Raw genomic sequence first — 24,953 nt, forward strand, 5'->3', positions numbered from 1 at the left:
GCTAGGGCAATACAACCGGGGACATGACCTCATCATAGACATCATATCTGTTACAGTTGGAGCTGCTGATATGCCATGTATGTCATGTCGTCTAGGCCAGAGTGTAGTCTCACTAGTACCTGCCATCACGTGGCTAGGGCAATACAACTGGGGACATGACCTCATCATAGACATCATATCTGTTACAGTTGGAGCTGCTGATATGCCATGTATGTCATGTCGTCCAGGCCAGAGTGTAGTCTCACAAGTACCTGCCATCACGTGGCTAGGGCAATACAACCGGGGACATGACCTCATCATAGACATCATATCTGTTACAGTTGGAGCTGCTGATATGCCATGTATGTCATGTCGTCCAGGCCAGAGGGTAGTCTCACTAGTACCTGCCATCACGTGGCTAGGGCAATACAACCGGGGACATGACCTCATCATAGACATCATATCTGTTACAGTTGGAGCTGCTGATATGCCATGTATGTCATGTCGTCCAGGCCAGAGTGTAGTATCACTAGTACCTGCCATCACGTGGCTAGGGCAATACAACTGGGGACATGACCTCATCAAAGACATCATCTCTGGTTGCACTGTAGCTGTCATGAATATACCCCAGGGTAAGCATATAGTTAATTGCCAATAGAAATATGTACTAGTTATGTAACACTCAGGGCCGTATTTCCATAACGGTGGTTAAAGCCGGATTTTCCTAGGCGCGGAATCGGCGAGCGGAGAGAGGAACTCGGAGAGCGGATTCCACTTGTCTAGGCAATTTAATGTTACTGTTTTCCTAGAAGCGGAGCGGAATGCCATGTTAATTTCAATTCCGCTCTCCGCGTTCCTCTCTCCGCTCTCCGCTTCCGCGTCTAGGAAAACCCAGCTTAAGGCGGCCGATGGGGGCTCGGGCTAGGGGGATTTCACTTTCTCGGGATATTTTTCACTTGAAGAATTAATTACACCTATAAAATCTGCCAATAAGGCATTCTAAATACACAAGTAGCTTCTGATTCCCGTTTTCCTAACATAAATGAATGATAACATTATTTATGCATATAAAGACATTTTTCAGTCTAGATCAAGATGTCTGAGGAGCTGGAATCACGTGGACCACCAGTAAAATTAAGAAATACCCCCGCCGCAGCAAACCTGCCGACTAAGCGAATTTCCATTTGTCTGAATTGATTTTCAGTTAAATATATTTTAATAACATTATGTTTAACGAGTACCTAGGTTTGCTGCTACAAGGGAACTAATAAAGTGTGTTTTTGAGTAAAATATTGATAGCTTAGTAGAAAATAAATAAATTTGCCAAGTTTGATCAAAATATATCCATAAACAAGCAAACTACAACATTTGACAATATTCTCCATAAGAATAACATGGGAATTTTAAATTAACAATTTTTTTAATTTTCTCCGTTACTAATAATCGAACAAAAATACTTTTATATACTAAATTATTTGTTTTTTTAAGCTCTTTAAAAAGGTCTAAAGATAAATCGGGAAATTTTGTGTTCTGAGGGTCAAAAGTGAGAAAAACCAATTTTTACCCCATAAAACCCCCCCGTAAAGCCCCGTTCCCATGATCCGATCGTGCTGGTTCGCGAACTCATTCAAGTTTATCCCGCTTTACACCTTTAAACCAAATTTCATCAAAATCGGACAAAAATTACTCAAGTTATCGCGTTCACGGACGTATATATATATATATATAATTAAGTCTATATATATATATATATATATATATATATATATATATATATATATATAAATTTGAACAAATGGTGTTTTTGGCCTCTGGGGACATCAAAATGAAAAAGTAAATCGGTCCCGGGTCTAGGTCTTGCCGTGCCACCTACGGTAATAGCTACTTCCCTATAGGGAAATTCGCTAAAAGGACGTTGTTGCTTTGAAAAAGCTTAGTGACACTCAAATTGAAAGTTTTATATGTGAAGTTTAGTGTCGGTTATCATTATGGAATGATAAAGACAACTTCAAGAACACTTCGTTGGCAAGGAAGCTGTGGGATGAAATGGGAGCAGCGTTTGACATGTCAGTTGCATCAGTTGACATCAGCTGATGACAGTTGCATCAGTTTACATCAGCTGATGACAGTTGTATCAGTTGACATCAGCTGATGACAGTTGTATCAGTTTACATCAGCTGATGACAGTTGTATCAGTTGACATCAGCTGATGACAGTTGTATCAGTTGACATCAGCTGATGACAGTTGTATCAGTTTACATCAGCTGATGACAGTTGTATCAGTTGACATCAGCTGATGACAGTTGTATCAGTTGACATCAGCTGATGACAGTTGTATCAGTTTACATCAGCTGATGACAGTTGTATCAGTTTACATCAGCTGATGACAGTTGTATCAGTTGACATCAGCTGATAACAGTTGTATCAGTTGACATCAGCTGATGACAGTTGTATCAGTTGACATCAGCTGATGACAGCTGCATCAGTTTACATCAGCTGATGACAGTTGCATCAGTTGACATCAGCTGATGACAGTTGTATCAGTTGACATCAGCTGATGACAGTTGCATCAGTTTACATCAGCTGATGACAGTTGTATCAGTTGACATCAGCTGATGACAGTTGCATCAGTTGACATCAGCTGATGACAGTTGCATCAGTTGACATCAGCTGATGACAGTTGCATCAGTTGACATCAGCTGATGACAGTTGCATCAGTTGACATCAGCTGATGACAGTTGCATCAGTTGACATCAGCTGATGACAGTTGCATCAGTTGACATCAGCTGATGACAGTTGCATCAGTTGACATCAGCTGATGACAGTTGTATCAGTTGACATCAGCTGATGACAATTGCATCAGTTGACATCAGCTGATGACAGTTGCATCAGTTGACATCAACTGATGACAGTTGCATCAGTTGACATCAACTGATGACAGTTGCATCAGTTGACATCAACTGATGACAGTTGCATCAGTTGACATCAGCTGATGACAGTTGCATCAGTTGACATCAGCTGATGACAGTTGTATCAGTTGACATCAGCTGATGACAGTTGCATCAGTTGACATCAGCTGATGACAGTTGCATCAGTTGACATCAGCTGATGACAGTTGCATCAGTTGCATTAGTTGACATCAGCTGATGACAGTTGCATCAGTTGACATCAGCTGATGACAGTTGCATCAGTTGACATCAATTGACGTCAGCTGCTAGCTAACTGGGTTTTAATGGTTTATGCAAGCAAAATTATGCGGAATTTAAACAGATTTCCAATGAAAGTTTAATATTCAAAAATACAGTAAATACCTAACCATTGTTAGGTCAGAAGATTTCCCAAAACAGAATACCACTTAAGTCATTGAACACCAGTTAAAATAAATCAAATAGGCTATTTGTTTTACTACAGGAAAAATTTGATTGTTCAGTATCATTAACAGTTTTTAATTCTTTTTAGCTCTAGATGCAATTATGCAACTCGTGTCGTGTCGGCTCATGCAAATCCACGAGTTTGAAACTTTTTGGGGCGACGGATTCGCTCGCACGGACGACCGACTTATTTTTCCTCGTTCAGGTCGGGGTCTTTTGTCATGGGAATCGCGGGACTCCGCGTCGCAACATGGTTATTATAACAGAAACGGTATGGATCAAAAACCTAAAAGAATGACGTCACTTGATTAAATCTAATACTAATAATCTATACATCTGTTTTGGACGTATTTTAACAGTTGCATGTAAAATATAATACAAACGTGTTTATTTTCGGTTTATTTGTTTGTTTAAGATTTATACCGTTTCTATTTTATAATCCGCAGGTGGGATCGTCAAACAACGGGCACATTCCAGCGGCGCATCGTCGAAAACTACAAAGACTTTCGTTTCCTGAAGACTTTTAGTCCAACATTAGTGTATAATTTTTGCGGTTGAATACAATTTATTTATATTTTCGTAAAGCTGTCTCGGATACTTGGATATCTATAAGACCAATGTAAAAACACTAACTTTAAATTAAAAGTTTTTAACGAAAAACAAATTTACACAGAACATAGGCTAGAAAGGATATTGTTTTTTAGACTCAAACCAAGATATTTCTAACAATTTAGAGGAAGTCGTTGGAGCCGTGTTTGAAATCATTGTGCGCAAACGTTACTCGTATTGTGCGTACTGTAGTAGTATATATAAATGAAACACACCATTTGCTTCTGCAGCTGAACTACACTGTCAGGTTTTTGAAAAAAATATGAATTTGGCTCTGACAATACTATGTATACTTTTATGTTAAAACATGAATTGTTATAGGTATGGCTTATGCACTTCTTGGGAACGTGCCCCCTGTTGTTGGAATCTACATGGCTATATTTCCAGTTTTGGTTTACGCATTCCTAGGAACTTCAAGGCATGTAGCAATGGGTGTGTACAGATATCTTATATTTATGTTATGATATGGCAAACATCAAGTTTATAACTGTGGCATGTGTATTTGATTTAGCTTTACATAGTAATAATCTACAGCAAATAACCCTATGAAAATTCTTAATTTAGGTATGTGAAAATTACATTTGTCTTTCAGATACATCTTAGTTATACATGGGGTATTTTATGGCACTTTTTGTACACCTATCTGGGTACTAATGAGTGGTAAATAGTCTGGCTTGTTTAGACACGATGCCTTTATTAACTGAGCTTGATGTCTGTGGTAAAGAAAGTCTAGTACACTATTATTGAGTTCTGAGTCAATTAATTACTTTTTATTAAGATATATACAGGGTGAGTTTTAAATTAGTCCCCCACCCTACTTTTTTCTACATTTCTAAGATATCAAATCCGGAGCAGGCCAGATCATTAGTAAGGAGGCCTAACTCATTTTGACTGGGTATACATTTTTTGCCGCCATCTTGGATCCGCCATATACAAAGTTTTTTTCAAATGTAAAGGTAGGGTTGTGTTGTGACCCATCATTTCAAACTAGATTTTACGCTGAATACGATGTTGCAATCCGCTTAAAAATCTTAATGTCATATTTTACAATATGGAAATACTCAATGGAATTATTCATAATAAAGTAGTATGCAGTGATAAATTATTGGTTTAAAAAAATGCTGTTTAGCTGTATATTATTTAATTATAATATAGAATATAGTAAAAGTTGCATAATTTACTCAGATACTATATGTGATATTTATTAATACCTACTCAAAAAGCATAACATCTGAAAAGACTTAAAACATTCATTTATCAATATTTGAAAATAAATGTATAACACGTTAATGGATTTACATTACGTGCACAAAAAATGCATAAGGGTTTTATGCTAAATATGAACAGCCTGCAGATCATGAGATACTGTAAACACACATACCTGTGTTGAGTGCTGGTCTCCAGGTCTTTTCAGGAACCTCGTCTACATAATCAGGTCTGTGTTTAGTATGGTGAACGTGAACTACCTATTTGCTGAATCCTATCCGGCGACCTTAGATCTGTCCTGTTTTGCAATTATTGTTCCAAGCCAATACATTTCAACAGTTAGTTAAGAGAATCTGTATCCATAGTCTACAGTTGGAATGTTAAAATGACAATACATAAAATATAGGAGTGGTGAGGCACCTTGGGCTAAATTAGGTTATTAAATATGTTTCCATATAGAATTGTCTATATGGGACATTCACGTCAAGACTCATAATACATATAATTTAGATGTATAAAAAATAATTAACAAATAGGCCTAAATAACAAAATAATTAATAAAAAATAATAAATATACCCTTCTACAAATATATCAACATATGTTTCCTTATGTATTTTTAAGGATCTAGGTGTGTGTGTTGTTATCATTTTTTTATGTCATGGATGAGCTGAAGACAATTTCCAGATATGTCTATTGCTGGGTAACATTTGAGTAGGTAGAGATACATTCTCTTTGTTTATAGGTTATTCTACTGCCTGTCGTATCAACAACCTAAACCCTTCCCAACAGTAGAAGCTAAACGATTCACTTCAAATAAAGTGCACACTGGTAAATTTACCCTAAAATTAGTGAAGAATCGCATGCAATGACAACATATATCAACAATACAGACTATGAAACAAACTGCTGATTTTACATCAAGGCGAGCTCCGACTTCTGAGTAGTATTTTACAGAACCCATATTCAATGGTCTAGGAACTCAATCTTTGGATGGAAATGTATACATACTAGTTTAATATGATTACTTTCCAACATCATGCTAATTAACAAAGTAAGTCTGTACGTTGCAGCAAATGTCGATTTGGTTTTTCTTAGTAAAAGCTTAAAAAGAGGTTCAATTGCATACAATTTTGTAGGGGTGATAATTCAACATCTTTGACACCACTGCAACTTTGTTTGAGTGAGTAGTATACAGACTATCAAAACGTAATTCAATTGGTTCGTAATTTAAGAATTTTTTTTTATTTATTCCTTGTTGAATCTGCAAACTCTATAATTTCAAAAGATGAACAATTGAAAATTCAGTTTTAATTCTAAATAGTGTATGTGTGATGTAGGCTCGTTTGCGGTGATATGTCTGATGACTGGCAAGGTAGTGTCTCAACACTCGTATGCTGGAGGTGCGTTGTCTCTAGTTGCTGCTAACTCCACCAGTCCTACGGTCACGGAGTTGCCCCAGTATGCCCCCATGGAGGTGGCAACTGCCGTCACATTCATGGTTGCCATGTATCAAGTGAGTACTACCATTGATAACCACTCACAGTGTGTGCTACAGTGAAAGTTATTTTTACTCCCTTAGTGTTTGTTACTATTATTTATGATGGTTAATGTGAAACAGACACTATATCTTTCAATAAGCGTCCTTTCAGTTTGGGTTAATTAAATCAAGGCTGCTTTAGTAAATGGGTCCGGTGGGCTTGGGCCCAGGAGCACACGAGGTTAGTTGGGGGCGCATGGAAGAAAACGATTTCCCCCCAAGGAAGGGGGAGGGAGTGCAATTATCTCTCGGGCCCATATCTAGTCATATGCTAACTGCCGGCCTGGATAAAAAAAGTCTACATATTCAACATAAATCAGTAATTGGCCACCCTCTGTTGGTGGCAAGATTTAAGGGCGCGCTTTACCCCTGACACGCAACCGAATGCAAAGGTTTGCAAGATTTCTGTTTTCACCTGCTACATTGGAGGTAGAATCAAAGCTAAGGTCTCATATTAAAGAGGATGAAATTTTCTATAGTTCTGCGTTTCTATATATCAATTATTTTAAATACAAACCTTATAAACTTGAGTTGTAGTAAAAGAAAAAAGGGTCTTCTCAACTAGCCTTAACTTAAAAAAAAAAAACGGTTTTTAAACATTTGAAAAACGCAGAACTATAGATTGGTCTTTGTACTACTATAAGCCGTTTAGAGTGCAGTTAACAGTAATCTTGGAAACGTCTGCAAGCGCTTCTCGCAGCGCTGTCCAATGGTTCCATAGCTACTGAAGCCCGAGCTGAGATTTCCGAGCTGAGGTAAAGCGCACCCTTAACTTGTATATTCATTTTTAGTATAAAACTGTCAACAAATTTAACATAAGAATGGTAAGACTACGCCTGTCAATGGTCACAGGTACTATCGATTGAGCTGTGCTATGTGTCAGGTTACTTGCCTCAAGTGTATTTTAAGTTACCTGAAGCAAGTGACCTGCCCGCCAACTGTGTGTGTGTGTAAATGCAGCTTTACTCTTTTGTCATGTTAATTTTCGAATTATATTCCTCTCACAATTGACCTCTTGACAATCATTTCTGGTCTTTGGCAGCAAAAAAAATAAGTTTCTCGTATAATCATGATGGCTTTTGGAGGCTTGTATGCATACAGTTACAATATCACTGTCAGGTGTATGTAATAAATAGGTATATACAATTGAAAACATCATACATACAGGATGTCCCGTAAGTAAATAGAAACACCCCCAAACACCGGGAAATTGTTCTATGGGTTTACCATACACCAGCTAGAAAGAGAAAACTAAAGAATAAAATTGTTCATAAAAAACGTTTTGTTAACCAGATATCCGCTTTTGTTTTTTTACACACGTGACACAGGGACATTGGACCAGGAGATTGATTCAGCAAGTCAAGTTGACCAGTGGTACGGTGAGATGGATTATTACTTTACCCGGTTTTTGACGGGTCACCGTTTTTTTCCTGTCATCTGTTCAGGATGAGGATGGGCAAAGCCATGTCACCCGATTGCATCTACTGCTCGGGCACTCCTAACGACGCGGAGCACACTTTCCTGCACTGCCAGCGTTGGAAAGAGCCACGCCTGGAGGCTCAACAACATGTAGGACAGTTGTCAGTAGACACAGTCATCCCAATGATGACGGAGTGTAAGGACATGTGTCATGTTTTGTCCAGGGTATTCTCCGAGCCAAGAAGCTCGACTTTGACCAGGATGCAGTCTAGGTCATAAGGAAATTGAATGCCAGAAAAAGCACGAGCCCTGAGGGCTTAGGTCACATGTTGACCTGACCTGAAGTTCATATTCATATTCTTTATTCATATTTTTTGTACAAAGGTGGTACAATGAATAACGTCAATAAAAAGAAATACAATTACAATGATGTTAGTAAAACCAAGTAAAATAATAACAACAAGTCTTTAGCTAGTTAAGAATGAAATACATACCGGTAATTAAAATAACTTAATGCTACCTATGCCAGGGAGGTGGAGAACTCTTCCATAGAATAAATAGCTAAATTTAATATATAATATTTGAGTAATTTTTTAAACTTATTAAAATCTGTTTCTTTTTTTATGTTTTAGAGGATAAATTTTAAAAATCTATGGTCTGCATTGGACGGTTTTTTTTCATAAAACTTGAGCTTATGAGGTTCAACAACCCCACTTTTTTTCCTAAGGTCATAGCTGTGGCTTGTCATCGGTTTTTCACTCAACTCTTTGTTTTCTAGCAATAAGAATGACTTCATATATATATTGTCCATAAACTGTAAACATTTTTAGATGTGTAAAGTGTTGTTTGGCTGAATCATCCCCCTTTAGCTTGAGCATTATCCTGATAGCTTTTTTTGCTGTTTTAAAATAGAGTCCATATTTCTTTGTTTTGTTGAACCGTATAATGCTATGCCGAATTGGATATGGGAATGTACATGAGCAAAATATATATTCTTTAAAATGTTTATATTGCAATAAAAAGACATTTTTGATAGAGCATAAACTCCAGAATTAATTTTTAGCAGGATATTTTTAACATGCGCTCATCCCAATTTAGGTGCTCATCTATTGTTAAACCTAGAAAATTTTTACTACTTTCCCTATTGATGTTTTGTGATTTATATTCTAGTGTTGGATCTGAAGATTTTCAGTTTTGTTGTGTTTTAAACGTTATGAACTTAGTGTTTTCAGAATTTAAAATAAGGTTATGATCATGTAAGTAGTCTCCAATGTTATTAAGTTCATTAGAAGAAAAAATGTGTATCTCCTCCAATGAGTCAGCTGATAAAATAAAATTTGAGTCATCAGCGTAGAGACATAATTTTGAATTTTGTTTATGAATTATCACATTTTCCATGCCCCTCAAGTAACACAAAAAGAGCAAAGGCCCAAGAATAGAACCTTGAGGCACCCCAAATTTGACTGGTCTATAAGCTGAGTATGATTTAATTACTTTATTTTTATCCGTTAGATGAGATAATTCTACATATTGAGACCTATTTGTTAAATATGAAGTGAACCAATCAAGAGATCTTCTTGATACTCCCAGAACTTTAAGCTTTTCTAGAAGTTTAGAGTGTTTGACACTATCAAAAGCTTTTGAAAGGTCCATGAATATACCTGTTGCACACTGAGTTGATCACGGTTTCAACAAAAGATACAGCTGCACTGACAACAGATCTCCACCTTCGGAAGCCATGTTGATTTTCATCCATCATTTTAAAACTCTCCAAATATTCATAAAATTGTAGATATACAGCTTTTTCATATATTTTGGAAAAGGACTGAAGTATAGATAACGGTCGATAATTTGATACATTTGATGTGTCGTTCTTTTTATGTAATGGAATTAATTTTGCTTGCTTTAATTTTTCTGGGAATATTCCTGATACAAATGAAGAATTTATCAAATGGCACAGAATTTTATTAATGTTATTTTTAACACCATTAATCACTGTGATTGGTATTTCGTCATGGCCACAAGAATACTTGGTTTTTTACGAATTTATGATTCCTTCCACCTCCCTCTCACTTATTGGATTAAGTTCAAATTTTTACAAAGTTATGTGACAAACAATCCCAGGTCTGTGTCCAATAGAGTAGAGGGGTTTTTTAGTGAGTTGTCTGATAAGCTTAGGAGCCTCACACTACAGGCTGGCCATCTTTTTGTTTAAAACCATTTTTACCTCCTCTCCCTTACAAAAAAGTTATACATTAATGATGATAAGGGTTCCCACGATCTCGTAAGGAGTTTAGTGGATGTGAGCCCCATCTGGGTTCATGCAAAATACATAACCCATACGTGAAAAATAGTATAAAATGTTGGTGAGTATTAAGACCCTCTTTTATTCTTGTTATAGGGATGATTGCAAACAATTTTCATGACTGATGAGTAAAAACAGAAGTTTTACAACGTTTCCGGATTTAGAATCATCCTGTCTTCAGATAGGAAGAGGAAGGAACCTAGAACATAACAAGATTAGTACACAAACTGGTCATTGCCAATTGAAGCACAATAGTTGAAAACAGCAAATGTGTATACCAGAAAAATTAAAAAAGGCAAACCAGAAAAATATATAAAACCAAAAATAAGTTAAAATTGTTGGTATTCAAAACTATCCAGCAATTTACTTAAGCCATTACCGAACCTATGGTAAAAACACCTAACCACTCAGCAGGTTTTTTTTTACCATAATTGTGTGTTCCAGTTAGCGATGTACCTGTTCAGGATGGGAGTAATGTGTTCCCTTCTATCAGACACCCTGGTGAATGGGTTCACTGCTGGGGCAGCCATCCATGTCTTCACTTCCCAGATTAAGGATCTTCTTGGGATGAAAATCCCTAAATACAATGGAAACTTCCAAATCATATATGCAAGTATTTTCATTTCATAAATTACTTAAATGGGATGATTACGTTTTTTATGACTGTCTAAGGGACCTTGGACTATGAGATAGGATTTATTAGAAAACTGTATTCTTGGAATTGCTATTATGGACTAACTATCTGTTACCTACAATACATGGATAAATGTTTCCTGTAACATAGGATATATATGCCTCCAGTAAAATTAAAAACCTCAATCAAACATTGATTTGTACATGTTTCATTTCATTTCATATGTAAGTAAAGCTTTTTTAATGATCTCTTTTCATTATATTTTGATCCTCTACCATTTCTTTACCTTTACTGGGTTTAAGCGGCCAAATTTAGGGTTTTATGGAGTATGTTGGAGGGAAAGTGTACGTACATTACCAGACAACAAATAGCATCCATAGGATGGCCTCTCATTAGGTTTACCTTCTGGCATCAAACTGTTCTTTAGGGGGAGGGGGGGGGGGTTTGAGGGTCCTGAAGGGTAAGGAATAACCCCTATAAAAAGGGGTTTCGTGGGTTGCCTACTTACGAAATTTTAAAAATGTATGCACAAAATTGTGGATTTTACAATGTTATTATTTTAAAATAAATTTGAATTATTCATCATAAACATTTTGTAACATAAATTGTTTTTTTTCATAATTTTTTTAGTTTGTAAAAATTAGGTAAACATAGGGTCTCATAGGGGCGGGTTCAGGTCAAAATGGCAATGATAGGGGAACATGAATGTAAATCATAGTAAAATAGCTTAAATCTTTGATATTTTGTACAACTCTCAGTTATTAATCTACAGACATTAACGCTAAGGTTATTAAGGCTATTTTTTTTCAAATGCCATAGTTTACTACAAGTAGTATATACTACAAAAAATTATCAATATAGTTTCTTACATACACATTACAACAAAGTAAACTAATCGTAGCACTTTGTTGTGATTTCACAGTATATGTAAACACAAATATTTCATTAAGCTTTGGAGTTTTAATTTGTCAATTGATTATATTAAATTATTTGAATGAAAACATTAAAAAAAGAATGTTTTAAAATTATGTGATACTAACGAAATTGAAACACGTTTATAGTAAAAAAGACTTATATATAGATTCACGCCCAGTTTAGCCTAAATAACACGGAATCAATAAGTCTACTTAGTTTTGCTACAGAAAGAATAACAACATGAAAAACTGTGGTTTTGGCTTCTGAGGGATTAAAACGAAAATGGAATGGCCAAGGATCAAGGTCTTACTTACTATGAGAGCTATGATAAAATAGCTACTTTCCTCCTTCCCTACTTAAAAATGTGTTAAATTAGCTACTTACCCATACTATTAACTGCTTTTTAGATTAAATAACGCAATAAAAATAACAGCAAAGCTGATAACTGTTTGAACAAAAAGTGTTTGTGTAACTGTTTGAATAAAGAACTATGTAAAGTTCTAATACAGAGTATATGCTATGAACCCAGTTTCATCAATGAGTCACCATTGAATTGTTACCTTAAAGATGATATTTTTTATATCTTATTGGTTGGTATTGATATACACGTTGTATGATATAAGCTACATTTATCTGTTTTATGCTTTTCAGACTTACATTGGAATATTTAACAACTTATCAACAATCAATGTGGCAGCTGCTTTGATATCTTTGTTCACAGTTTCATTCTTAATATTTGACAATAAAGTTATTAAGGTGAGTTATTGTGAATTAAACTTGTAAAAGGATTTATAAATATCTTTTTACCACAATTTAATAACTTTTTTGTTTTTAGCTTTTCCATAAATTACCTATATGAAATTTGAGATCGTTGGTCGTGGTCAACAAGGTATAAAATACTTATATTAATAATTGATAATTAGTATTTGAATAATTATTTCAGCATAGTGTTGTAAATGAGTCTTGTATTTTGAACAATGTTTTCACAATCACAAAAGTAAAACATCAGGAAAAATTATTAATTAAAATAACATATGGTTATGCAAATAGAAAAATATATAACAGATTCTTCCCCACTGAGGAAGTGTTCATGGGGTGTATAGTTTTGGTCGTTTGATCTGTCTTGATGTATGTCGTCGTGAAGGTGTTGGTCGAGTAGATACAATGTACTTGTGTCTGATTGATATGTACTTGTGTCTGATTGATGACTGGTGGAAAAAATGTAAAGTCTGCATTTTCTATGTTTTTATTAAATCAAACTTTCTTTTTCTTGGAAGACTTTTCCAAGCTTGTATTTTATGACACATGGTTCTTCTTTGAATGACTTCGATCCTTTTCTGATTCCTTCTTTGTGGAGTCAATAAGTCAATAGGTCATTTATTTCTGTCGGTTTCTCATGGTACTTCGGGTCGCCTCAGTTGCTGATTGGTGTGTTTCTTTAACACCGAGCCGGTCACATACAGCTTTGCCAGATTTCCAAACTTCTCCCCTGCGCACTAGAAACTTATCTCAGTCTTTGAAAGAACGAGTCACTGGATTGTTAACCTTTTGAACAGTTGAATTGACTCTTGGTTTAAAAATGTCCAACTTCGTCCTCAACTTTTGGTTTAAGTACAAAAGTTTGGTGTTTTTTATATAGTTACTATTGTCACTGTGAGGTGTTTCATCGATATTATTGAAGTTAATCTGCAATTGTCGTACCCATGTTCTACCCAAGAGAGGACTGCATTCATCAGGAACAACAAATAGCTCTTCGATAGTTTATGTCCCTTTGCTTTTCACTCTTACTGAAGTAATACCAAACAGAGAGAGTAGCTCCCCTGTGTATGAGCGAAATTTGACAGATGTAGGTGTTAGTTTGTCCATTGAAATGTTAAGACGATTTAAGTCTCCTCTAGGAAGTAGAGTGTGGGCGCAACCTGAATCAACCTCGAACTTTTGGGGTCGGTCATTTATAAGAACTTTAGCTATAAACTTATCAGTGTCTGACAAGTGTATGTCATAAATGTTTCCAATTTGACCTACGCCGTAAATAGTATCATCGTTTGACTCTACGGACTGGAAATTGTCATCATCATTTAATTGATTTTGAACCCCTTTGTTTGGATAGTAGGGACTTGATACATACCTTCGAAATGTGGCCCTTTTTGTTACAGGCATTACAGCGGACTCGAGACCTGTGCAGTCTGCATTGATGTGACGTGTGATTGTCGTCTATGGCATTGGAATTCAGTTTTGAAGCTTCAATTGCTAAAGCTTGTGTTACAGCAGAGTCAAATGTTAGATCCTTCTGTTGAAGAAGATCCTCCCTGATGGAAGAATCCCCAATTCCTCTTACGAATTGTGCCCTGAGGAATGGGTCAGAAACAGAAGCATTACAAGTAGAACAGGCCACATTGCAAGCAGAAATTTGCTTTTTGAGAGATGTGACATAACTAGAAATTGACTCATCAGCGCTTTGTATCCGAGAAAAGAATATATGTTGTTCGACAATTTCATTTTGAGCGGAAAAGTGATTTGGCATTAATGTAGTAAGCTCTTCATACTTCATCTCAGTTCTTTGGCAACTATAAGGTAAACAACAAGTAGGAGCCAGAAGAACCTGGACTATTAAAGGTCTGGGCACAGAGATCTTAGTCTGTGAAAACATTATTCAACTTTAAGTAGTTTTCAAATATCTCTTTGTAATGAGAAAGGGTTTCTTGTGTACTGTCAAACTGGTCAAAATTTTAAATCAATGTTAAGTTCTTCGATGATTGTGAATCAAACATGACTTGAGGAGCCGTTGCAAGTGTTTGTAGAAATATTTAAGATTATTCCTGGTCCATCTTGCCGTTTTATACCTTTTCCCCATTCTAAAATACTTGTATTAATTAATAACTAATAATTAGTATTTGAATAATTATATCAGCGTTGGAAACTGAATATTGTAGTTTGAACAATGTTTTCATAATCACAAAAGTAAAAAATCAGGAAAAAATAATTAATTCAAATAACATATGGTTATTGATGAATGCAAGTAGAAAAAATATATAACACAAGGTCTTCAACAAACTCCAGACATGGATAAGCAAGCTAGTTCATCAGCATCGTGTTCTTTACTTCCCTTGCTATTATTCTAGCTGTTTCTCACTCACACTGAGGCGAAAATAGTAAGGAATGAGTTTTCTGGATCAGTTAAGAGTTTAAGCGTGGAGGCGTCTATATAATTTAGTTGAATAAAGATCGGTACAGTAGTTCAGTTTCGGGTTTCTTGATAAGAAGTAAATATCAGTCATGAATTATATTAGTTTTGTGGAGTAAATCTAGTTTTAGATAAAAGAATAAAATACACTTATTTCTTCCAGTTTGATAGTTTTCATTCAAACAATTAATAATTTGACAATCACAAAAACAAATCATCTGTCTTACTGTACAAATCAGATGTAAATAAAAACATTTACTATCTCCAGTCTCATGGCTTAGCGACATACCCACAATTGGTCTTTTCATGGGAGGTCCCACCAAGTATGAATCTTAGAATTTTTGTTTGATGTGAATACTAGTAAGGGTAAGTAAATAACATGGTGGTGGTGTCAGATTTTAACTAGCTCACTTGGTCACGTCTGGAGCTCTCATCATTTATGAAGACCTCATTTATGAATAACCCTTGTCTCCTCTTACATAAACTATCCAATATAGTTAACTCATTGACTTATTCACTTTCTGCTTCTCTTGAATCTATATACTTGAGTTACATGTTTTGTTGTGTTGGTAGCCCTGGGTCAGTAAGAGGTCCGTGTTCCCAGTCCCTGTAGAGCTGATTGCTGTCATGATTGGAACAATTGCCTCAACATGTTGGGACTTGCACATTAAATACAACCTAACTACAGTCGGCCACATCTCTGTCGGGTGATTAACATCCATACGATTAGTTATTGTGAAGTTAAGCTAGTAAATAATAATATTCCTATATAAAACAATTTACATAACTTGGAAATATTGTGAAACTAAACATTTTACTAAAAAATTTGATAACTAAGATTTACTAAAAAAAGGGTTATCAGCCTCTTTGCCCTTGCATTTTCCAAACCCCGCATGGGCCTTAAACACCCATGTGTTGGACTTATCGAGCAAATTTTAGTTGTATAATTTAAAGACATTGGCTGCTTTCCCTTAGAAGGGCTTGTGATGGCTTCTTTTAAAATGCCACTGGCGTAGACAGTACAAAAAGCAAGGGGTGAGCAGGTACAAACAATTTTTGTACGTAAATTTTGAGTGGCACCACTTTGACGTGAACCCAAAACATATTGCTGCCTCGGCTCCACAGTTTGTCACACTACTGTAGGCGAGAGTTAAGAAGTCCTCTGAGCCCTGGCCTATTCTAAACATGCAGGCGCTTGCTACTCGATGGCAAGGCACTCCGGACCAGTTACTCATGTTCCACACGGCAGTCAGGGCTCACATTCACTGTGTTAAAACCAAAAGAGCACCTGCAAATACCGTGCGGCAACATACAAACATTGTTGCATATCACTCTGGCTCAGAGGACTACTTAACTCTCGCCCACAGTATTGACTGAGTCACCGACTCACCTCAATTTTCGATTTAAATGACACAGTGATCTAAATGTTTTACAAGAGAATCCTTTTAAAAGTAAAATATTACCTTTAGATTCTTTGTATTGTGATAAAAAGCTATTTGTGTAGTCTGACAAGCTTTCAGTAATGTATTGTCATCAGTGTGGAGTTGGAGAGTAACATAGGAATATAAAGTATTTTGTTACCTTGCAATATCCTTAGATGTCTTACTAAACTACGAGTTTCTTGGCTGACTGCAACATTTTTCGGTTTATCTTCTTCTACAATTTCTCATATTTGAAATTGAATTAAAAAGTCACACCTTGGCACAGATACATTCAACACAAAGATTAAATCAGCATCGCGGTGTTTGGTCAGGCTGGCGGTAACCTACTCAGCATTACAGTTCTTGCCAGAGTCTGACCCGACTAAGCGTGTGTGGGCACCAGTCTTTGGGTAAAATTTCTATATCAAAGTGTTTTTATATTCAATTTTAACTATGAGGAAAAAGAAGAGGATAAACCTGAAGATATGGCAGTCACCACAAAACATGTAGCTTAGCAACATCTAAGGAGATAGCAAAATAAATCATGTTAATAAATCAATATCCATCAGTAGGACAATGCATTATAACACAAGAAGCTTCTTATAGTAGATTCAGTAGCTCTGCTACTTAAATTTGAAAAAGTTTTACCAGTTTTTTGAGTTGTTTTCATAAGGGTTTTTAAAACTTGTAAAATTTAAAACATATAATTATATCATATATTATATTGCCTTACTGTTTTTAACAAAAGAAAATATACCAATGAATATGCATTATTATTTTGCTTTGCAGACTCCCAGAGTTCCATGCCCCGAACTTCCAGCTACTCCCTACAGTGGCTCTGGACAGCTTTGTGATTGCACTCATTGCTTATATAATTACAATGTCTATGGCGCTAATTTTTGCACAAAAAATGAATTACGAAGTGAATGCTAACCAGGAGCTTCTAGCCCAGGTAATTACTAAGACTTAATACCCATGTAGAACATTAACGTAAACCTAATCTATCTACTGCGCTTGATTTTAAATCTGGTGCTTAATTGCCCCCAATTTCAGCTCCTCGCTTCTAAAATCACCTTTCCCATGGACCTCTGCAAAGTTTTCTCTCTTTTCCCTGCTTCTGAATTTCCTAAGTATTTCATTATAGAGCTGGGCTGAAGATATTTGCTAAGTTTCGTTAGAATTTGTCTAGTTCATCCATAAATAATAATTTTTCATCTTTTTTGTCACTATACAGTGGGACTTTCAATCCCCCTCCTCATTTGTGTTAACTAATCTCTCGCTTTATGTTAATATCTCATGTAGTTATTTATTAAATTTTCCCAAAACTCCTCACAGGCGGATCCATGTATTTGTTGAGGGAGAGGTGCACTTATATTTTCACTTATTGTGTAGGTTTTTGACATTACACTTCTTGAGGGTTCAAATTTAAACCTGTTTTAAGGTTGGGAGTCAAGTTTTTTTTAATTATTATTTTTTGTTTGTTAATTGGTTGCTATGCAATAATTTAGCCACGATTGGGTGACAAGAACGAGGCTTGGTGTTCAGCGATGTTCAATATTCTGCCATCATGTCTAAGCACTTACAGATATCTTCAGGATTTTGTTGCAATCATGAGATACAAGTACTATCAGTGTCTGTCTTACCACTAGGCCACAGCCTATGGCCGCAGCATTTTGTACAATGATAACTTTTTTAAACAAACTTTTTAAAATTTGTTTCTAAAATTAATCATTTTCCACCACCGTTAGTAGCGATAACGATGTCCCCGCGATAGCGAGAGATGATGTTGATTTTTCAACGTTGGTAGGTTGATGATAACAATGTTTTCAGTAGATTTTCACACGATTTGGTCACAAACGCATTTGACGATGATGACGTCCCCGTGATGTCGGGAGATGTTCTGGATTTTACCGCCTTCACGGGTGACAAGGATGGTGTGCCCGTAATGTCGAGACATATGTTCTTGATATTGCCGCAATCACAAGCAAATTTTCAACTAAGAAGAAGTTCTTCAAGGGAGAATTCTTCACCCCCCGGATCCTCCACTGCCTCACAGCTTATTAAACTTAATATTATGAAAGCAAAGGGTTTTGAAAAATATACCTATCATAGAATCAACTTGTGCCCTTGGGATTCTGCAAATCATATAACATTCAGTTAAACCGAAGAAAATAGTATATCTTGTTACTAGTGGAAAAAGGTTTACATTTATTTATATGTAATTTACCAGAAAGTCTTGCAGTATGATCTAACACACTGTGGGAGTTCGCACACAACTGCCATTCCAACCACCTGACTTGCTTGTTGCAGGGCACAGGTAATCTGTTGGGCTCTTTTCTCTCTTGTATGCCTTTCGCAGCGTCTTTGTCTCGCAGTATGATCCAACACACTGTGGGAGGTCGCACACAACTAGCAAGCATCATCAGTGCTACTATCCTTGCTGTTGTGCTTCTGTCCTTTGGTCCAGTATTTGAGCCTTTGCCGAGGGTGAGTAAGTATCATCTTTAAATATCTACATACTAGAATGGGAGTTTAAGGAAAATATGACTGAAGGATGAGTGATAATAGATGAGATGATATTTTGATCACTAACAAAGATAAAGTAGTTATTTATCCAGGACCATTTATTAACAGCCAAATGATTGTGAACAACTGGGTTTAATCCAAACCATCAAAGATCCACTGGCATTATCAGGATGAATTCGACAACCTTGTCATTAGTATGTGAACACTATACCTATCCACTGTGTTTTGTTCAAGGAAAGGTTTAAGGCCAGGATTTTGAATTATTGCATAATAAAGGGGTAGCAGCTAGCTAATTGAATTCTTGAATAAGTAAAGGTATAGGCCATATAGAACACACATAAAACACAGAGAATATTTGGAAGCCTGGGGGACTTAATGAAATGTAGAGAAAGAGTTTAAAAAAAAAAAACTCTTTCCCCTTGGGGACAAAATAATCATTCATTTGAGTTTTGTTATTTCTATGAACAAAATTAGGATGTAGTAAAAAGTTATAAGAAAAATTCAAGAGCGATTTAGCATTTTGCAGGTCCTTATGGTTTTAATATATCTAGTATAGCTGAAACTTTCATTTGAAATATTTGGCTCTTGACACCCCATACATTACAGTGAATGTTGAAATTGCTGTAGCTGTGGTACTTAGCGTCTTTTGGAGGAATTCAGCCTGCAAAAGCAAGAACACTATCTTATTAATTTTATTCTAAACCAGTTATGTTTTTCTCCCATTTCATTCTTCTGAAATCTCCTATTCCACAGACCTCCAAGTTATTTCTAACCTTCCTCGCTTACAGTGTTGTTATCCTAGCCTTTATGGTTCTATCCTTTGGTCAAATATTTGAGCGTTTTCTGAGGCTGAGTAATTAATTAGTATTGTAGTAAAATTATCCTTCTTATCAATTTACTCAAGTGAAATGTAGTAAAATTTGGTTTATGTAAAATCAATATTAATAAACATCCATACAAATTACAATAACATTTTTCAAAATATTTCACATTTATATAATACGAGATATTCTTCTAGAGTTGGAATCACCACAATTCATGTGAGTTATACTTTTTCTACGACTAATTCATACTATGTTTCACACTTAGTCTATCATAACATATGCAAAATTTTGGGGATGCGGAATACTATCCCCCGGAAAACTACCCCCCCAGGTGAAACGTGACGTCACAAAATCTGCTAACTAACCAATATGGAAGCCGTGTCCGCGACTGGAATACTAACCCCCCTAGACAAATCACGCTATGTAATTTTAATTCGAGTAATTCCGTTGGATAATAGAAAAGGCATGTGGTGAATATAAAACAGATTTTCGAAATGTTACAGCAAGTTTGGTTGGTTAGGTTAGGTTAGATTAGAATTGTTTGACAACTAAATTTGAGTGTCCGTGACTGGAAAACTGCCCCCCCGGTCTCTGACGTCAATATGACGTAGAAACCTGCTTGGGGGGGGTAGTTTTCCGGGGGGCAGTGATCCGGCGACCCAAAATTTTTAGGGATTTAAATTTTTTTGATTGTGAATCATTAAAGGTATTTAAATTTCGCGTCAATGATTTCCTACTCAGTTTAAATATCGACGAGGCCGATTCTATTATCACGGCGGACTACCGGCGCACTTGATCCAACCTTTGCACTGACTGACCTTGGCACTTTGTTAGGACTGTCCGCAGTTGAATTTACCACTCTCCACCCCACTGCACTCTTTACCCTACAATCCACTCATCACTCTCTTCACTACCACCATTACACACGAAACTCACACACACACACACACTCTCTCTCTCTATCTCTCCTAGCCACCACGAAAATCAATAAGGCACTATCTTACCAGCACTGTGTTCATGGAAATACATTCACTTTTAACTAATAATAATAACGACCTATTGTTTTTTTTTTATTGCCATTCCAAAATTCAATTATTTTTCTTTTTTCTATTTGACAGCAACTTAGCAGACGCACAGGTAGCACTGCCTATGTCTGCTAGTTCCTTTATTTTATTGTTATATTTTTTGGCTTTTTTAAAACTTGTAGGCCTACATATATTTTTAGTGACAAAAGTTTCTGTCTAATATTCCTTATTTAGTTTATAATCAATGTTGTAGCCAATGTTTTTTGGAATAAACTTTATTCATTCATTCATTTTAAACTTAAATTATATCACAAAAACGTCAGTTATCTTCTCTGAGATTCTGTTTCCATCCTGTGAGCCATGTGATCTAGAACGGTTTACGGTTTACATGATGGCAGAATCTTTTATAAGTAAAACTAATCTGAGTATGTATATAAAACCTGTTGAAATACATGTAGCATAGCTCAACCCTACAAGGAAAGTTTGTAGAAACTTTGGCCCAAAGCTGTACAACGACCTTCCACCTGGCCTCAAAAAATATTCCTTACCATCTTTTAGAGGAAAATTTAAAGAATTGTACACTATGATGATTAGTTTTTATTTATTTTTTCTTGTTTTTATTAATTAAATAAATAAATGATTAAATAATTAACAAACAAATAAATAAATAAATAGTTCTTTATTGTCACATCAACGTTTTATTTGAACCATAGCACAGCTAAAAACAGATGACATTGTCAAGATTATTACTAACTTAACCTAATGTACAACAATATGTCTTATGCATTAAAAAAATGTTTTAAAACAGGTTGACAAAATTGGTTAAATAATAACGGAAAAAATAAGTTTCTATGTTTGTTTATTTGTTTGTTAGTTAAGTTATTGTTACTTATTATATGATGAGAGTTGTTCTGAAAAGCAGTGTTGTACCTACTGAGAAACAAGAAACACTTATACCTACTGTACCTACAGTGGCAGTTCTAGGACCTTGTCAACGGGGGCTACTGGGGTTTTTTTTTGGGGGGTGTGGAGCTCTTCCCAATAAAATAGGGGGGACCAGGAGTCCTACCCTGGAAAAGTAAAGTTTTGTATTTTCAAAGCCTTTTGATGACTTTCAAAAACAATTTTAATGCCTAAAACTGTGTCCAATTGTCTATAAACTCCCATTTCATCTGTTGTTTGTTATGAGCAAGTATACATTTTTAAAATTAAACTATGACAATCACATTAATGAATCTCAAAACATACTGTAGGCTACGGGCATATCCTCATAAAATCCGTTTGGCGACTATCTTAAGCTATTATTAATGTCTAGAACTGTGTCCAATTATCCAAAAACCTCCCTTTTCACCTGTTATATATCATGCAAGCAAGTAGACACGTTGTTTTCTCCTTGCGTTTCTGTCCATTGCATGGATCTGTCGCAGTTTTCGGCATTACATAAAATATATAAAGTAGCCAACGACAGCAATTATCTAGTCTCAGTAGACAACCCAAAACATAGTATTAATCAAATAGTAGGCTACTGGCGTTGCCGCTGATGACTGATATCTGTCAGTAGCTAGCAGACAATTTTACAACTAGAAACATTAAATCAGCCGTCCCCGTCCTCCTTTTTTCGCTCGCCTTTGCCCCAGCCTAGCATTTTAACAGCTGACTGCTGGAAAAATTGGATGATGCGTATTTTTTTTTATAGCGTAATATTGTTTTTTTTTCGTCGTGCTATTGCCCCACAAAGTTTTTCTACGTGGAACTTAATACTAATCCTGCCATCGCTTATTTAGTTTGTTAAAATACATTACTGTACGTTTTTATATATTGTATATTGTATATTGGTATATTGTGAATTTTAAGGACAAAATGAATGTTTCAATTAATTTTTACAGGGTGTAAGGGTGTTTAGCCCCTGTAGCCCCTCCCCCTTGGAACCGCCACTGACAAAATACATGTTTATCACATCACTCACAATGTATAGCTCAAACCATAGAACTTAATATGAAAATACTTATAAAAGAACACAAATACTGTAGTCTACTGCATTTTTTATTTGTTGTAAAACGTTGTATCAATCTGTTACAGTGTATTCTGGCCAGTCTGATCATAGTGGCCTTGAAGGGAGTTCTTCTCCAAGTGAAGGATGTTGTCAAGATATGGCAGATGTCGGCGCTGGATGGTATAGTTTGGATCTGCACATACATCGCAGTCATCGTGATTGAAATAGACATTGGGCTGCTAGTGGGTCTTATTATCTCTATCCTTACCATTCTCTTCCGTGGGCTGAGACCCTACATATACAAACTCTCTCGACTCCCCAATACAGATATTTATGTGGAGAGTGACAGATACGGGAAGGTAAGTTATAGAGTCCAAACACATTAAAACCTTAATGTGTAACCTTGTAAATTGATAATATAGTTCATTTTATTATCTTGTACTCAAATTATTTCAAAATGTCTTATTCCATTTTCCATTCACTGTTTATAGACGGTTCTTGTAAATTGAATTTACAATTATGACATTCTTTTTTGCTCCCATAAATTGTTTTATCATCTACTGATGTACTCTTATAAGCATTTACCATTATTATTGATCATTACAGTAGTGTTTTGACTATTTAATTTACTAATATTTTTGTGTACAGGTTGAAGATATAAGTGGTATCTGTATAATCCACTATGCTGGAGGACTAAACTTCGCTAATAGGGGGTGTTTTAGGAAGGAAATAAAAAAAGTTATGAATAGATGGCCTACCAAAGATAAGATGCACTTGAAACAATTAAATCAAATCAAGAGTAATAAAGTTTCACCAATAGAAATTGAACAGGAGGTAAGATATCAAATTCTATGTTATTTATTTTTCAGTTGAGTTTTAAAGTACTGTAGGTTTACCTTCCAAGCCAAATAAGCGGAAAAATTAGGAAAACTTGGAAAAAGGTTATGGTACTCTATCCATTCTCATACTCTTAAAATACCCAGGAATAAAATCCACGAAATATAGTTGGGACATTTTAGTGTTCTGTTTCCAAAGTACAGGAAAGATATTGTGGGTTAAAAATAATAGGTACTTTAGTTGAAAACATTCAAGTTCTGAAATTTGAATCTTAAATGGTTTTCATAGACAAAAGATTATAAACATCACACACAAACTTACCATTAAGAATAAAATAAATGTCACAGTTCTTGCCATGCAAAGTTATTTGGATTTTAGTTTAAGATAAGTTACTGATTTACTGAATAGCGTCTATATGTTGAACCAATTTTATTTACTACGGATGTTTGGAACCTTTTCTATAAAACCTACCCTTCTGGTTTTTGGTAGTCTTTATGTAATATCAGATAGTGTTAGTAAGAGCTAACTTAACATTTTTTTCACCACAATACACAAACACTCATACACACAGCTGCCTTCTGTACTAATTTTTAACAATATTACATTGTTTGTATGTAACATTGTTTACAGAAAGGGACCGGTAAAGTTAGCTGAAGTACGGGAACTATATCATGCATGAGTGTACCAAAAACACCAACTTCCCGGCTTTGTAGCATATATACCATAACAAGTCCTGAATTAGAGAATTAATGGTTTAAAACAGAAAGTTTTTCAAGTCTGAGATACTTAAAGCTTGAGGTGTGCTCTGTACCATTCAGTCACAGCAATATAATATATATCCCATGTAAAAGTCATTAGCATGCTTTGACACAAGCCTCAATGTTTGCCATAAGATCAACCTCAACCATACCTCATGACTAGTCCTAGGTGATGCGGTGTCTAATAGGTGTTTGGTAACTAGATGATGATGTTGTGCCAGGTACAATATCTAGTCCTGGATCTGACGGGGATGCAGTACGTGGATCCTTCTGGAGCTGGAGTGCTGCAGAGTCTTGCCTCTGAGTTGTCTGAGAATTCCCAGTACCTGTATCTAGCCGGAGCTTCTGGTAAACAAGCAAATCCACTAACTCATTCTCAGTTACATATTCTAGTTACTGGCCACAACCT

General features: G+C 35.7%; 1 protein-coding gene across 1 annotated transcript in view; it reads left to right on the forward strand.

Moving 5' to 3' along the window:
• Nucleotides 1-453: 453 nt before the first annotated feature.
• The window catches only part of LOC128998370 (prestin-like), a 30,325-nt gene continuing 5,825 nt past the window's right edge, over nucleotides 454-24,953 (forward strand). The window contains exons 1-11 of the mRNA XM_054424479.1: nucleotides 454-611; nucleotides 4,281-4,391; nucleotides 6,504-6,679; nucleotides 10,872-11,036; nucleotides 12,628-12,732; nucleotides 15,734-15,867; nucleotides 17,371-17,533; nucleotides 18,892-19,068; nucleotides 23,036-23,308; nucleotides 23,598-23,783; nucleotides 24,766-24,892. Of these exons, the coding sequence (XP_054280454.1) occupies nucleotides 467-611; nucleotides 4,281-4,391; nucleotides 6,504-6,679; nucleotides 10,872-11,036; nucleotides 12,628-12,732; nucleotides 15,734-15,867; nucleotides 17,371-17,533; nucleotides 18,892-19,068; nucleotides 23,036-23,308; nucleotides 23,598-23,783; nucleotides 24,766-24,892 (1,762 nt within the window). The 5' untranslated portion in view covers nucleotides 454-466. The remainder of the gene's footprint in view (nucleotides 612-4,280; nucleotides 4,392-6,503; nucleotides 6,680-10,871; nucleotides 11,037-12,627; nucleotides 12,733-15,733; nucleotides 15,868-17,370; nucleotides 17,534-18,891; nucleotides 19,069-23,035; nucleotides 23,309-23,597; nucleotides 23,784-24,765; nucleotides 24,893-24,953) is intronic.

This window comes from Macrosteles quadrilineatus, unplaced genomic scaffold (genome assembly GCF_028750875.1).
Source record: "Macrosteles quadrilineatus isolate MER2022 unplaced genomic scaffold, UCM_ALF_1.0 Scaffold_7__1_contigs__length_78375512, whole genome shotgun sequence".
Lineage (NCBI taxonomy): Eukaryota > Metazoa > Arthropoda > Insecta > Hemiptera > Cicadellidae > Macrosteles > Macrosteles quadrilineatus.